The sequence below is a fragment of the Jaculus jaculus genome, chromosome 7, assembly GCF_020740685.1.
Source record: "Jaculus jaculus isolate mJacJac1 chromosome 7, mJacJac1.mat.Y.cur, whole genome shotgun sequence".
Lineage (NCBI taxonomy): Eukaryota > Metazoa > Chordata > Mammalia > Rodentia > Dipodidae > Jaculus > Jaculus jaculus.
In genome coordinates this window covers 9,629,714-9,644,782 of record NC_059108.1, presented here as the reverse complement: position 1 = coordinate 9,644,782, position 15,069 = coordinate 9,629,714, and the positions used below count along the sequence as shown (strand labels likewise).

The following is a 15,069-nucleotide window of genomic DNA, read 5'->3' as shown; positions in this document are numbered from 1 at the left end:
TGTGTTGCAACTGGAAAAAATAGCCCAGGGGCCACTCTTTCCCTCTTTTGGCTTGAGGATAGCTTCGCCCCCTTGGGAGGACACAGCTACATCACCTTCAAAGGGGGTAACAAGAGCTCAGGAGACACTATTCCTACCACTCCTTCATCTTGGGTTTCAATTTCTTTCCCAGATAGGGTCTTGCTACAGCATAGCCAGACCTGGAATTCACTATGCAGTCTCCCTCCTGGACTCGAGGCATGCATCACCATGCCTGCCTTGGGATTTCAATTTCTATTGTTTATATCCCTCTCTGCAATGGTTTTGCTATATAGCCCAGGATGGCCTCCAGCTCAAGATCCTTTTAAGAGTGCTAAGGATTGGAGATGCAGCACCATGCCCAACATCCCACTGACTTTTCTACATTTCCCCCAGTGATTTAGAGGATTATCTCTCAAGTGCTGGAATTAATTAAAGGGGCAGACCACCATGGCCAGCTTCATATTTGGCTATGTTCCTAACAAGTAGTCTATCAGTTGCACACTGGGCCACATGTTGTAGCAAGAAACATGCTAAAGTTGAACAGGAAGACTAGGACAATTAACATCTGCTTTTGGGCTGAAGAGATGGCTCAGCAGTTCCACTTGCTTATAAAACCTGACGGCCTGGACACAATTCCTCAGTATGTAAAGACAGGTTCACAAAGTGGAGCATGGGTCTGGAGTCTGCTTGCAGTAGCAGGAGGCAAGTGGGTTCCCTCTCTCATCCTGCCCCCCATCTCAGCAAATAAATATTAAAAAGCTTTAAATATATTTCTTTTAAGTGAGGACACCATACTTTAATGAAGAAAAGCACTTTGACAATCTAGGTCTGATTCATTTAGGACATCTATTAAGCCATGAACTCATAGGGAATAGGCTCCAGCAGCTCCGGCTCTTTTCCATTAGTCCTCACAAAGTGCGCCTCTCTGGGCGGAGCGGGCTGCCGCTTCAGCTGCACCCAGGTTCCCTTCTCTTTGGCCTCCTTCTTCTTCTGGTCATTTTCCTTCACCCGTTTCAGGAAGCTGTCTCGGCTCTTAGAGTGCTTAATATGCTCGATACGCACATTAATTCTCTTGGCAAGAATCTTGCCCCTGGTGAGAGGAGAAAATTCTTTTAAGTGCTTCACTCAAATATACAATGGAAATGCAGAAAACTATTAATAGTTTCATTTTCTAAATAACTACTATTTTTTACTCAAAGGTAATTAACTATTCTAATTGGAGGCCTGGAAGGTAATATTCCTACCTTAGTCTCTGAACACCCATTATCCAACCAGAACCAGGCCAATAAAACAGTAAACTTTTGGGGGTTAGTCTGTTTCTGTTCTTGAGGTAGGGTCTCACCCCAGCCCATGCTGACTTAAAATTCACTATGCGGTCTTAAATTCACCTCAAACTCAAGGCAATCCCACCTCTTTCCCACCCCCAGTGCTGGGATTAAGGCCTGCACTATGCCCAGCAACATAGCAAAAAAAAAAAAAAAATTCAGTTAGGCGTGGTGGTGCACTTTAATTATAGCACTCAGGAGGCAAAGGTAGGAGGATCGCCATGAGTTTGAGTCCAGGCTGAGACTAATTCCAGGTCAGCCTATTTATTTGCTTTTTCAAGGTAGGGTCTCCCTCTAGCCCAGGCTTACCTGGAATTCACTATATAGTCTTAGGGTGGCCTTGAACTCAAGGTGAGTCTCACACCTCAGCCTCCAGAGTGCTGGGATTATAGGCATGCGCCACCACACACCTGGCTCTGGTACATTTTTGTTATAAAACTAGCGCTGCTTGTTCATGTAAGGTTTTTCAATGTTTCCCCTGACAGGTTACAAGACAAACACTAAGTTTGCCTGGGTTTTAAAGGGTTTTTCCTTTGCCCCACTTGAATGGCCAATAAAGACATAAGTCCAATTGGCAAAGTGAAAGGGGGCATGTGATACAATGCTGAAGAGCCACCAAAGAAGCATGGCCACACTTACTTGACTTGCTTGTTCACAACAATGCCAACAGCGTGCTGAGTGACATTGTAGACTCTTCCAGTCTTCCCATGGTAGCATTTATGAGGCATTCCTTTTTGGACAGTACCCATTCCCTAGTTGAGAGACAAATGCTATTTCAGCAATTTCCTTTTCATTTATAAAGGTAACCAAGACAATCTAAGATTTCCTTGAAGTGGCAACTCAAGAACTTTCAGAGCCGGTGAAATGTGTTTTTCACATTGCTTCAAGCAATCAAAAAGACAATCATCATTAAGCTCTAGAGTGCCAAAATATGTGTAAATATTATGTTATCCAAAGAATAGCTCACAATGGGCTTTTCTTTCCTCTTTTTCTACTTTTGGCTTTTTAAAGGTAGGGTCTTACTTTAGCCCAGGCTGACCTGGCACTCACTTTGTAGTCCAAGGCTGGCCTAGAACTCAGCGATCCTCCTGTCTCTGCTGGGGTTAAAGGTGTATGCCACCACATTGGCTCCAACAACATTTTAAATGACGTATTCCTTCTCAACCCCACAAACTGTTCGACATCACTACTTTGATAGTAATTTCAAGACTGGAGTCCAACTTCCTTAACTTAGCCTTATTTCCTTATAATTTACCTTTATGTCTACAATATCACCCTTCTTGTAGATTCGCATATACGTGGCCAATGGAACAACTCCTGAAAAAAAAGGGGGGAAAGCACAGATGAAGTCAAGTGAAAAAAATGTATTTGTACATCTTTAACTTATAAATTTTAAATCTTGCTAATGGAAAATTTCTCCTGAAAGCAGAATCAGTTGAAAAAAAAATCAATGAAGCTTAAGCCGGCATTGACACTTAGTTAAGAAACTTTATATGTATTTATTTTTTCACTTATTATAAAATATAAGCGTATGTCAGTTGCATGTTAAACTCAAACGAACACTGTTTGTCACCAGTCTACTTACCATGTTTTCTGAAAGGCCTAGAGAACATGTACCGGGTGCCTCTCCTCTTTCCCTTTGTGTTTGTCATCTTGGCAAATTACTGCAAAACCAGAAGTATAAAGTGTTATTTCGGCAATTTCCTCTTCATTTAATAAAGTAACCAAGACAATCTAAGATTTCCTTGAAGTGGCAACTCAAGAACTTTCAGAGCCGGTGAAATGTGTTTTTCACATTGCTTCAAGCAATCAAAAAGACAATCATCATTAAGCTCTAGAGTGCCGATTTGTTTAAACATTACCCAACACCGGGGTATGTTAACTGTCAGTAACAGTTAAGTTGGTCATGTCTTTTAACCAAAAGAACCTGCATTTTATGTTTGTATTCCAGTTGCAATAAACTGAAGAACCTAAAAAGTGGGGTCAGCAATCAAACCCTACCAACAGACAGGATCTTTTCTGCCTACACAGCACAGGATGCCCTCAAACAATCAATCCTCCTGCCTCAGCCTCCCATGTACGGGGAATACAGACCTGTATCAACTGTTCCTTTAAAGGGCAAAGAACCTCTTCTCATCTTAACAAGAGCAAAGTGGACATTAAAACTCAAACAAGCCAGGCATGATGGGAACAGAGCAAGAGGATCCTTGAGTTTGAGGACAGCCTGGGACTACAGTGACTGCCAGGTCAACCTAGGTTTAGGATCGAGGGGGTTGCCGCCACGCCTGGTTTAGGACACCCATAACCAACTGACAGGTAAGCTCTCAACAATGCTTGGCACTTCTCAATTGGTAGATAAAATTAACATTTTTATCATCACCTGAGAATTTACCTACATATATTTTAAAACTGAACTTTCCTTTGATTTCCAATAGACCAAACAATGGTTTTGATTACTCTAGTAATTCAGAGGTAGAAGTGCCATTCCTGGCGCTCACCCTTACCACAAGGCAAACACCAGTCAGGCTCCACTTGATGAAGGTGTCCTAACACGTAGCAGTTTGAGTCATTAACAGTCCTTACAGAACGACCACCTATGCACTTTTTACACAAAAATGTGTGGAAAAGAAACACAAGAATGTTTCACTTAACCCAAATTCAAGTTTCAGTGGCCAGTCGTAGCACAGGCCTTTAATCCCAGCAGTAGGGAGCCAGAGGTTAAGAGGATCACTGTGAGTTTGAGCCCAGCTTGGGCTACAGCGAGACCCTACCTTGAAAAGCCAAAAACAAAACAGGGATGCATCCTTTACTTCTCAGGGTTACTTAGCCACATTACCCATTCTAATCCTGAAAATACAGTTGTATTAAAATCATAAAGTTGTGTTAAGTCCATAGTAATGCTCTGATCTTACCTCTGGGGAGTCACAAGGACCAGATCAGTAATACAAGCTATTTCTGATCCCAGAGCCCATTTTCCTATAAAGTTCTAAACCCAACGCACCCAACACTTAATGTTTCCAAAACAATTCCCAGTATGTGAAGCCCTAAAGCAGTTATTAAAAATAATGCCAAGGGTTGGAGAGGTGGCTCAGTGGCTGAAGGCCTGAGTTCTATCCCCCAGGACACACAAAGCCAAATGCACAAAGTGGCACATGCATCTGGCGTTCGTTCAGCTGCAAGCAGCTCATAGTGCCTCTCTCTGGAAGGATTTAGACCCACTCTATGGAGTGACACCAGTGTTTGCTCCACTCTTAGTAACTGCTGCTACTGTTCACAGAATTACAACCAAGTACTAAACTTTTTGCTCGAACTTCTCAGGTACATATACAATCCTGGAATCGCTCAAAACATGTTCAACAACTCCTCCTCAGTATAAATACCGGTGTAGCAGTCATAAGATCATTGGGATGTTCCCTTTCCTCCACGTACCACCAGGAGCCAATCTTCGCCGCACCCATTCTCACTCTGCCTGCCTATTTCTCTCTCAAGTAAAGAAATGTAAGATACACTGAACAAAAACCTAACGCCTGGGAGATGGCTCGGCGATTATAGACGCCTGCTTGCAAAGGCTGCCGGCTCGGGTTCGATTCCCCAGTACCCACGTAAAGCCAGACGCGCATGCATGTGGAGTTCGTTTACAATGGCAAGAGGCTCCGGTGCACCCAGATTCTCTTTTCAACCAAACAAATATACCTTCAAAAAATAAAAAGCAGACGGCTGGTTTTAAACCCCGACCCCTTGGGCCCGGCGTCCTTTTTCCGACCAGCTCAGATTGTTGGGTGCACAAAAGCAGGTGGACAGGAGCAGCCCACGCGGCCGGTAATTAGGCCCAGGACGCCGGGGATGAAGCCCCAGGAGAACCACATTCGCCTCGCCGCCTCTCTCGGCTTCCGTCTCCACGAAGGCCGCGGCGCGGGACTCGGCGCTCGAGCCCCGCGGCGCCGTCAGCTCCCGGCCGGGCAGGGCCTCCACCGCCCACGCCCAGTGACCTGCACAGCGGCTGCACACTCTGAAACGCCGCGCCGGGGACCCGACACCCTCGGGGCGCGATCGTCGCCAGCAGCGGGCCGCCGGAGCCACGCGCGCGCCCTACCTGGAAGATGGCGGCTCCGGCCGAAAGGAAGGGGGCGTGGCCTCGGCGCGGGTCTTACGAGGGCCGGCGGGCTGCCCGCCGCGATGCCTGAACGGACGTCGGGGCGCCGGCGGCTGTCCCGGGGGAAAAGGCCGTGATCCCCGACTGCCGCGACGCCGCCAGGACGCTCTGCTCGGCCCGCAGACGAAGAGTCCAGCGGATCATCCACACGGCCCGACCGACACAGCTCGGATCCTGCCGGACCACCCGGAAAGGGGCCTTGCGGGGCGTCCAAGCAGGCGACGTCCCGGGCACGCTGACGTAGGCGTTGCGTCACTCTTGTGTCTTCCGGGGGAGGCTGTGCTGCTGCCGTTGGGACTCCTGGCGTCGGGGCGAAGTGGAGTGTCATCCGCGCTGTTTGCAGAAATTACGTGCGCACATTATAACGAAGCAAGAATAGCGGGGGCTGGAGGGGTGGCCTAGCGGTTGAGGACGCCCAAGGACCCAAGTGTGATTCCCCAGTGCCCACGTAAAGCCAGATGCACAAGGTGGCACATGCTTCTGGAGTTCGTTTGCAGTAGTGGCTAGAGGACCTGCATGTGATGGAGAGTGGAGTTTCAAAAGGGAAAGTGGAGGGGAGGGAGAAAATTACCATGGGATATTGTTTAAAATTATGGAAGTTGTCAATAAAAATAAAGAAAATACAAAGTTTCATTCTTATTTGTTTCAGAGATGGAAAGACGCAGAGACAGAATGGGCACACCAGGACCTCCAGCCACTGCAAACTAATTCCACATGCATGCGATACCTTGTCCATCTAGCTTACATGGGTCCTGGGGAATCAAACTTTGGTACTTTGGCTTTGCAGGCAAACGCCTTAACCACTATACCATCTCTCCAGCCCCCGACCTTGACAATTGAAAAAAAAAATACTTATTTAAGAGAGAAAGATGCAGAGAGAGAGAGAGAATGAGCACCCCAGGGCCTCTAGCCAGTGCACATGAACTCTAGATGCATGTGCCACCATGTACATCTGGCTTATGTGGGTACTGGGGAATTGAAACTAGATCTCTTTAGGCTTCACAGGCAAATGCTTTTTCCAGCCTGACAGTATTTTGTTTGTTTGTCAGGGTTTCACTTGAGCTCAAGTTGAGGTGATCTTGAATTCTGTAGGCCCAGGCTTTATGCCTGGGAACTCACAGTCATCCTTCTACCTCTGCTTCCTGAGTGCTGGGATTAAGGTTGTGCCATCATTTCTCATTTTTCATTGATAAAATTTTACTGGAGATTTTGAGTTGCATAATGTAAAATCTCCAGAAATCACTTTTTCTCTTCTTCCCAAAGTTGTGTCTTATGGTGGTTGGTTGTTTTCTTAAGTGTGTGTCTGTGTGTGTGTGGATTTTCAAGGTAGGGTCTCACTCTAGAGCCCAGGCTGGCCTGATATTCACTATATAGTCTCAGGGTGGCCTCAAACTCAGGGCAATCTTTTTACCTCTGGCTTCCAAGTGCTGGGATTAAAGGCATGTGCCACCATGTCTGGCTTTAAAATCTTATTCATTGCTTTTGTGAAGACATAAAGTTTTAGAGTTCTATTTTGCTATTTCCTCTGACAGCTACGGGAAGGAGGGCAGCAGAGACGTTTGTGACGTCACTCAGTATAAGAGCAGCAGCTGCTCTTCCAGATCCATCCATCAGATGTGGCCAGAATCTTGTCTGCTGAGCATGGACATGACTTGCCAGCCAACAATGCCACTAGTGTATACCCTACAAGGGAATAAGGAGACATCTGCAAGGACATTCATAATAAGACTGGAACTTTGGGCTGAAGGATGGCTTAGCAGTTAAGGCGCTTGCCTGCAAAGTTAAAGGACATCAGTGTGATTTCCCAGGACCCATGTAAGCTAGATGCACATGGAGGTGCACGCATCTGGAGCACGTTGTAAGCAGTCCTACCCTTCCTTTGGCTCTTACATTCTTTCTGCCACCTCTTCCTCAATGAACCCTGAGCCTTGGAAGGTGTGATAGAGATATTACAGTGCTGAGCACTCCTCTGTCACTTCTCTCAGCACCATGGTGACTTCTGAGTCATCTCAAGGTCCTAGCCATCTGAAAAGAGAAGCTTCTCTAACCAAAAGTGAGAGTAGCATTAATATAAGGGTATAAACATTAAGAGAAGTGCTTACTGGGCAGTTTGGTGAGCATAGTATATAATTTAGCCAGACAGCAGCAGATGTTACACCCCCAGGGCTCATGACTACCCCTGCTGTAGGTTTTCAGTATCAGGGCCTCCAATCAAATTAGAGGGCAGTTAGTTTCCCCCATAACAGATGTGCAACTAATGTAACCATTGGCTCATTTGGCCATAAAAGGGACATATAAGGGTTACAGTGTCCACTGTTGGATATCTTCACTGGTGATTTCTCTCTCTCCCATTGAACTGAATGCAGCATGGCTTTTTCCAGCTTTCTGTCAGCTGGTCTACATGGAGGAGGTTTACAGCTCAGCTCCAGCAGGGTTTCTCAGTGACCTTGCAGCCCAAGTATGTGCAGACTTCAGCAACAGGGACTTACCATCTATTCCTGGTGGGAAACCAAGGGCCTCAGCAATGGCCTGTAATGTTTGGGGGGCATCAGGGACCTCCTTGGCCAACAACTCACTGGAAGATATCCCATCTCTGGCACTGAAAATGTTGTAGTAACAATCTATGGCTCCTGTGTGTTCCATTGTCCAAAACTGTAGGTTTCCATATGACCTATTTATATAAAACTTTGTTATTTTACCTTTTCTGAAAGGTATAGATACAAAGATCTCCATCCCTGGCTGAGGTGGTTCAGCCCAAAGGCATGGGGGTGGGGGAGACAGATCTGAATGCCAGCCCAAAAGTGTGGAGAGCAGTTTAATCTCAGGCTGAGTCCTTGCTGCTTTGCTGCCTTGTTGGTGTCTGCCTGGTGATGGCGTCTCTGTCTGCTTGGATTTATGAATGGGAGGCAGCTTCTGCCATTATGGAACTTCCCATGGATCTGTAAGTGGAAATAAATACCTTCCTCCTCTAATCTGTGCCTGCTTTGGAGGTTCATCTCAGCAGTGTTGGAACTGTCTACAATACTGACCCTTTGATAAAGTCACCTTAGAACTTGCTATGGCTGGGCATGGTGGTGCACAATGTTAATCCCAATAGTTGGGAGGCAGAGGTAGGAGGATAGATGTGAGTTGAGGCCAGCCTAAGAGTATGGAGTGAATGCCAGGTCAGCCTAGGCTACGGTGAGACCCTACCAAAAAATAAAAAAAATAATAATTTGTGGGTAGAGAGATAGCTTAGCAGTTAAGGCATTTGTCTGTGAAGCCTAAGGACCCAGATTCAATTCCCCAGTCCCCACATAAGCCAGGTACGCAAGGTGGCTCATGTGTCTGGAGTTTGTTTGTGGTGGCTGGAGGCCCGGTGTGTCCATTCTGTCTGTCTTCCTCTTTTTTCTCTCTCCCTCTCAAATGAATAAATAAAATATTTTTTAAAAAATTTATTGACAACTTCCATAACTGTAGACAATAACCCATGATATTTCCCTCCCTCCCCCCAACCTTCCCCTTTGAAATTCCACTCTCCATCATGCCCCTTCCTCCTTTCAATCAGTCTCTCTTTTACTTTGGTGCATACCTTTAATCCCAGCACTTGGGAGGCAGAGGTTGGAGGATTGTTGTGAGTTCAAGGCCACCTTGAGACTACATAGTGAATTCCAGGTTAGCCTAGGCTAGTAAGTGACCCTACCTTGGAAAAAAAAAAAAATTAGTTATATGCATAATTTCTTTGCAAGATGCTCCAGAACAAACAAGAGTTTCTTAAAATGACTCATTTTTTAATTCTGAATAATTTTAACATATCATCTGACTGAAAGTTACCACTAATAAAATTTAAGCTGAAAATAGCTTTCTTTTCTCTTTCTTGTCTAGACTAATTTTGTTCTCCATTGCTACTGTCTACTTCTAAAAGAAGCTGTGTGTGAAATCTTTGGAAAGGATGCTATTCAAGTTTACTTTGTAACCTAGCAAAAATCCAGAGGAAGGTAGAAATTTCTAGATGAGGTCAAAAACTTTTTGACAAATGGAGAATTCTTAAACCAGGTGTGGTTGTGCATGCCTTTAATCCCAGTATTTGGGAGGCAGAGGTAGTAGGTTCACCACGAGACTGAGGGCACCCTGAGATTATGTAGTGAATTTCAGGTCAGCCTGGATTATACTGAGACCCTATCTCAAAAAGAAAAAATAGGCAGGCGTGGTGGTGCATGCCTTTAATCCCAGCACTCGGAAGGCAGAGGTAGGATGATGGCTATGAGTTCGAGGCCACCCTGAGACTACATAGTGAATTCCAGGTCAGTCTGGGCTAGAGTGAGACCCTACCTCGAAAAACCGAGAAAAAAAAAAACATTAGAGAGAGAGAGAGAGAGAGAATGAACGCACCTGGGCCTCCAGCCACTGCAAATAAACTCCAGACACATGTGCCACCTTGTGCATCTGGCTTATATGGGTCCTGAGGAATTGAACCTGGGTCCTTTGGCTTTTCAGGCAAGCTCCTTAACTGCTGAGCCATCCCTCCAGCTTTTCTCTTTCTTTTAAAATATATACATTTTTCTTTTTTCTTTTCTTTTTTTTTCCCACTCTAGCCTAGGCTGACCTGGAATTCACTATGTAGTCACAGGGTGGCCTCAAACTCACAGTGATCCTCCTACCTCTGCCTTCCACAAGTGCTGGGATTAAAGGCGTGTTACCACACCTGGCTTAATTATACATTTTTCTAATGGGAGAGAGAAAATGGACATGCTAGGGCCTCTAGCCACTGCAAATAAACTCCAGACATATATACCATATGTGTACCTGCTTTATGTGGGTATTGGGGAATTGAACCTGAGTCCTTAGGCTTTGCAGGCAAGTGTCTTAACTGCTGAGCCATCTCTCCAGCCCAGTAATATATTTTCTTTCTTTTTTTTTTTGAGGTAGTGTCTCATTCCAGCCCAGGCTGTCCTGGAATTCATTAAGTAGTCTCAGGGTGGCCTTGAACTTTGCTTCTGAGTGCTGGGATTAAAAGTGTGTGCCACCATGCTCCACAGTAATACATTTTCTTTTCTTTTTTATTGACAACTTCCATAATAATAGACAATAAACCATGGTAGTTCCCTCCCCCCACTTTCCCCTTTGCAACTCTACTCTCCATTATATCCCCTCCCCCTCTCAATCTGTTTCTTTCATTTTGATGTCATCATCTCTTCCTCCTGTTGTGATGGTCTTGTGTAAGTAGTGTCAGGCACTGCAAGGTCATTATTATCCAGGTCATTTTGTGTCTGGAAGAGTGCATTGTAAGGAGTCCTACCGCTCTTTTGGCTTTTGCATTCTTTTTGCCAGCTCTTCTGCAATAGACCCTGAGCCTTGGAAGGTGTGACAGAGATGTCTCAGTAGTGAACAATCCTCTCTCACTTCTTCTCAGCACTGTGGTGCCTTCCAAGTCATCCCAAGGTCACCGTGGCAGTGATACATTGTCAATGTGAAATGTTAAAACAAAACGAAACAAAACAAAACAAAATAAAAACATACAAGAATGGGCTGAAGCCTGGCATGGTGGTACACGTCTTTAATCCCAGCACTTGGGAGGTAGAAGTGGGAGGATCACCGAGGCCACCCTGAGACTACACAGTGAATTCCAGGTCAGCCTGAGCTAGAGTGAGAACCTACCTTGAAAAACCAAAATAAACAAAAAACCAAACAAAACAACCCCAAAAGGTATTAAAAAATTATACAATAAAAAGTTCTCTTTTCCCTTTAATTCACTCTCATTTCCTCAATTTAGGAAATCACCATTCAGTTTCTTGTGCCTGGCAGAAGTTTCTTCTTTTTTTTGCTTTTCAAGGTAGGGTTTCACTCTAGCCCAGGCTGACCTGGAATTCACTATGTAGTCTCAGGGTGGCCTCAAACTCACAATCCTCCTGCCTCTTGGCCTCCTGAGTGCTGGAATTAAAGGTGTGTGCCCCATGCCTGTCTTTTTCTTTCTTTTTTTCCTGAAGTGGAAGCTATGCCTGTTTCTCACTAGAGAAATGACAGCATTTGTAGGAAAGCCCCGAGGGGGAGTTTTGTCCTTCACCAGGTTCTTTCACAGGCTGTTCAGATGAAAGTCAGTGAAAGCGGGTTTGTGGGCACTGATATCCAAATCTGAACATTTGACAGTAAAATCTCAAGTCAGAGCCAAGTGTTTACAATACAAACTCCAAGCACAGGGTTAAACACTGCTGGAACATTGAGAAAACTCACTCTGCAAATGTGACAAGAAGGTAATAGGGTGACAGGGAAGGGACTGTCTCCATATAAACATCCTGCAAGTCATAGAGTCAGAGAGAAGGAAGACAGGGAGAGAGAATGGGCACACCAGGGCCTCTAGCCGCTTCAAATGAACTCCAGATGCGTGCACCGCATTGTGCATCTGGCTTTACGTGGGTCCTGGGGAACTGAACCTGGGTTATCAGGCTTTGTGGGCAAGTGCCTTAACCACGGAGCCACCTCTCCAGCAATGGAATAAAAATGTTAAATGTTCATATTTATGTTAAACAAAAATTAGTAAATCAACTATCGTTTAGTATAAATGTCTTATGAAAAATAAGTTGTTTCTAAAAAAAGTAAGACTTTACTGAAAAGTAAATGGGAATTATCTAAGCTTTTGAGGTCTAATGGTTATGAAAAGATGGCAAGAGCCAGCCATGACAATGCGCATCTTTTTTTAATAGGGCGTGGTGGCTCATCCCTTTATTATTTTTTATTTTACTTTATTTGTTTGAGAGAGAGAGAGAGGGTGATAAAGAGGGAGAATGGATGGGCTGGAGAGATGGCTTAGCAGTTAAGCGCTGGCCTGTGAAGCCTAAGGACCCTGGTTCGAGGCTCGGTTCCCCAGGACCCACGTTAGCCAGATGCTCAAGGGGGCGCACTTGTCTGGAGTTCGTTTGCAGTGGCTGGAGGCCCTGGTGTGCCCACTCTCTCTCTCTCTGCCTCTTTCTCTCTGTCTGTCTGTCGCTCTCAAATAAATAAAAATAAACAAACAAAAAAGAGGGAGAATGGGCACACCAAGGCCTTTGGTCAGTGCCAACAAACTCCAGATGTATGTGCCATCTTGTGCATCTGGCTTATGAGGGTCCTGGAGAATTGAACCTGGGTCTTCAGCTTTGCAGGCAAGTGCCTTAACCACTAAGCCATCCCTCCAGCTCAACAGTGCACACTTCGGAGGCTGAGGTAAGAGGATCACCATGAGTTTCAAGGACAGCATAGGCTCTACAGTGAGTTCCATGTTAGCTTTGATTAGAGTGAAACTCTTCCTCAAAAGAACCAAATTAAAAAATAAATAAAAATTGGGGGGAAAAAACCCCAAAAGCCCCTGCAGACAAAGTCAAGTTTCCAGGTGGGGAAGTTAAGACACAGGTCCTGGAGGTTTTCTGGAGTCCTGGGGGATTTTGCATTTTCATGAGCTTCTCTCCTGCCCCCATCCCCCCACAAACTTCCTATTTGAGCTGAGCAAATACTGAAGAGAAAATGGGGAACTACAGCCTGAAGAAGATAGAAGTATGGGGGTTACTTGGTAGTGCCCGAGACTTAGTATTTATCAGCTGGCTAGAGGAAAGAAAACGCCTGTGTCTCAGAATTGTTTTTTGTTGTTTATGGTGTTGGAGGTGAAATCTAGTACCTTCCCCTTCCCATGCTAGGTAATTGCTGTTACTGAGCAATATCTATCTTTAGGCTAAAACTTTTGAAAATTATTATTTCCAAGGGGAGAGAGAGAGAGAGAGAGAGAGAGAGAGAGAGAGAGGGGAAGAGAATGGGCACTCCAGGGCTTCCTCACTGCAAAGGAACTCTAGATGTATGCGCCATTTGCTGCATCTGGCTTTTTGCAAGTACTGGGATTCGAACCTGGGCCATCTTGCTTGCAAGCAAGCACCTCAACAGTAAGCCATTTGTGGCAGTCAGCCTCATGTTGCTGAGATGATGATCTTTTGCTTTTTTTTTTTTGACATTGGGTCTCACTCTAGCCCAGGCTGACCTAGAATTCACTATGTAGTCTCAGGGTGGCCTTGAACTCTCAGCAATCCTACCTCTGCCTCCGGAGTGTTGAGATTAAAGGCGTGCGCCACTCCAAGTTTGGGATGAACTTTCAAACCAGGCACAGTTATGGAGGAAGGGATTTATTGAAGCTTGCACATCGAGGGGAAGTTCCATAATGCAGAAGCAGCTGGCCCACTTTCACAGGCCAAAAAGCACCCACAACCACCACACACAAGCGCACTCAGGAACTCCAGCATTTTGCATATCTTTGGCTGGAAATTCCAGATCTGCCACCACACCTTGGAGCTGGACCCTAGGATCCACCCACAGTGACAGCTCCTCCAGTCAGGCAGCTGAATATGTAAATTACAAGCTTTCATAAACTCCTGAATCTATTAGGGGCCAGTCATTCAAACCACTGAAAGGGGAGTAGAGTTAGGGTGACTGGACCCCTGAAGGTGAAAAACACAGGAAAATTTGCACTTGCTAGAAATCCAAGATGATCTGATTTCTTATCTCTTGCCTAGTTCTCCTAGACCAGGTTTTCCACAAACAACCAGGACCCTCCTGGGAGGGAGGTCTTTCATAGGATTTAAACCTTGTGGTTGGTCAAGTTCAGCCCCTGGAATTTGGTGTCAGGACTAATCTCTTCCTGACACGGCCCTATCCCTAACCAGCCAGATGTCCCTTTGGATTACCTGAGCCAGAAGACAGCCCACCACCCTAATGATATAAATACCTCTGCAAAAGCCAGGCATGGTGACGCAAACCTTCAATACCAGCATTTGAGAGGCAGTGGTAGGATCCCTGAGTTGGAGGCCATCCTGAAACTACATAGTGAATTCCGGTCAGCCTGGGCCAGAATGAGACCCTACCTTGAAAAACAAAACAAGACAAAAAAAAACAAACAAATTAGAAAAACCTTTGCAAGGGGATGGGGCAGGCTCTCTGAGCACTTGGGAACTTCCAGCTGCGGGTGAGTTTTTTGCTTGGCTGGGTCTGGGCTGCCAGAGCCCAGCCAGGAGGGACTCCAGCCCCTCTCCACATGGGTTCTTTCTTTTTTTAATTAATTGATTTTTCTCTCAATTTTTATTAACATTTTCCATGATTATAAAAAATATCCCATGGTGCCCAGAAAGCCAAGCGCCACATGTTCTCGCTCATATTGTGGATCCTAGCTACAGATGATTGGGCTTCTGCATGAGAAGGAAAATACTTAGTAGCAGAGGCCAGTAAGTTAAAAAGGAGATATAAAGGGAAGAGAAAGGGAGGGAGGAGGGTACTTAATAGGTTGATATTGTATATATGTAAGTACAATGATTGAGATGGGGAGGTAATATGATGGAGAATGGAATTTCAACAGGGAAAGCGTGGGGGGGGGGGAGGGAATTACTCCACATGGGTTCTTTATCCCCTCCAGCTCCCCACGCGGCAGGAGCTCCTTGAACTTTTTTTTTTTCCAGGCCATCTGCATAGGATCTCTAGCCAGGTGGGAGCTTTTCCTTGGCTCTGTACTTCACTCAATAAATAATTTAATAATTATCCATCTCAGTTTTTTTATTCTTAATTTTTATTAACATCTTCCAT

The 15,069-nt window shown here is 45.3% G+C and overlaps 1 protein-coding gene and 3 non-coding genes across 5 annotated transcripts; all 4 read right to left on the bottom strand.

Moving 5' to 3' along the window:
- Positions 1 to 787: 787 nt before the first annotated feature.
- Positions 788 to 5,489, bottom strand: Rpl21 (ribosomal protein L21). 2 transcript variants are annotated; one of them, XM_045155232.1, is made up of 5 exons: positions 5,440 to 5,489; positions 2,932 to 3,010; positions 2,602 to 2,663; positions 1,986 to 2,098; positions 788 to 1,111 (listed from the first exon to the last, which is right to left on the bottom strand). In XM_045155232.1, the coding sequence occupies exons 2-5, from the start codon at positions 2,996 to 2,998 to the stop codon at positions 871 to 873; spliced, it is 483 nt and encodes a 160-aa protein (XP_045011167.1). In that variant the 5' UTR covers positions 2,999 to 3,010; positions 5,440 to 5,489; the 3' UTR covers positions 788 to 870. The 2 variants fall into 2 exon arrangements, with proteins under 2 accessions (XP_045011167.1, XP_045011168.1); XM_045155233.1 differs by lacking the exon at positions 5,440 to 5,489 and adding an exon at positions 5,040 to 5,185.
- On the bottom strand, positions 1,814 to 1,939 carry LOC123462647. Its single transcript, XR_006638431.1, has one exon. It is a non-coding gene; the product is annotated as a small nucleolar RNA SNORA27 (small nucleolar RNA).
- On the bottom strand, positions 2,192 to 2,262 carry LOC123462617. The gene has a single exon (XR_006638404.1). It is a non-coding gene; the product is annotated as a small nucleolar RNA SNORD102 (small nucleolar RNA).
- On the bottom strand, positions 3,110 to 3,180 carry LOC123462616. Its single transcript, XR_006638403.1, has one exon. It is a non-coding gene; the product is annotated as a small nucleolar RNA SNORD102 (small nucleolar RNA).
- Positions 5,490 to 15,069: the final 9,580 nt, after the last annotated feature.

Coding starts and splice junctions, on each gene's coding strand:
- Rpl21 (XM_045155232.1), bottom strand. CDS start 2,998: ATGACAAACACAAAGGGAAAGAGGAGAGGCACCCGGTACATGTTCTCT. Junction 2,664..2,931: donor TAGGCCTTTCAGAAAACATG/GTAAGTAGACTG, acceptor CTTTTTTTTCAG/GAGTTGTTCCATTGGCCACG. Junction 1,112..1,985: donor GTTGTGAACAAGCAAGTCAA/GTAAGTGTGGCC, acceptor TCCTCTCACCAG/GGGCAAGATTCTTGCCAAGA.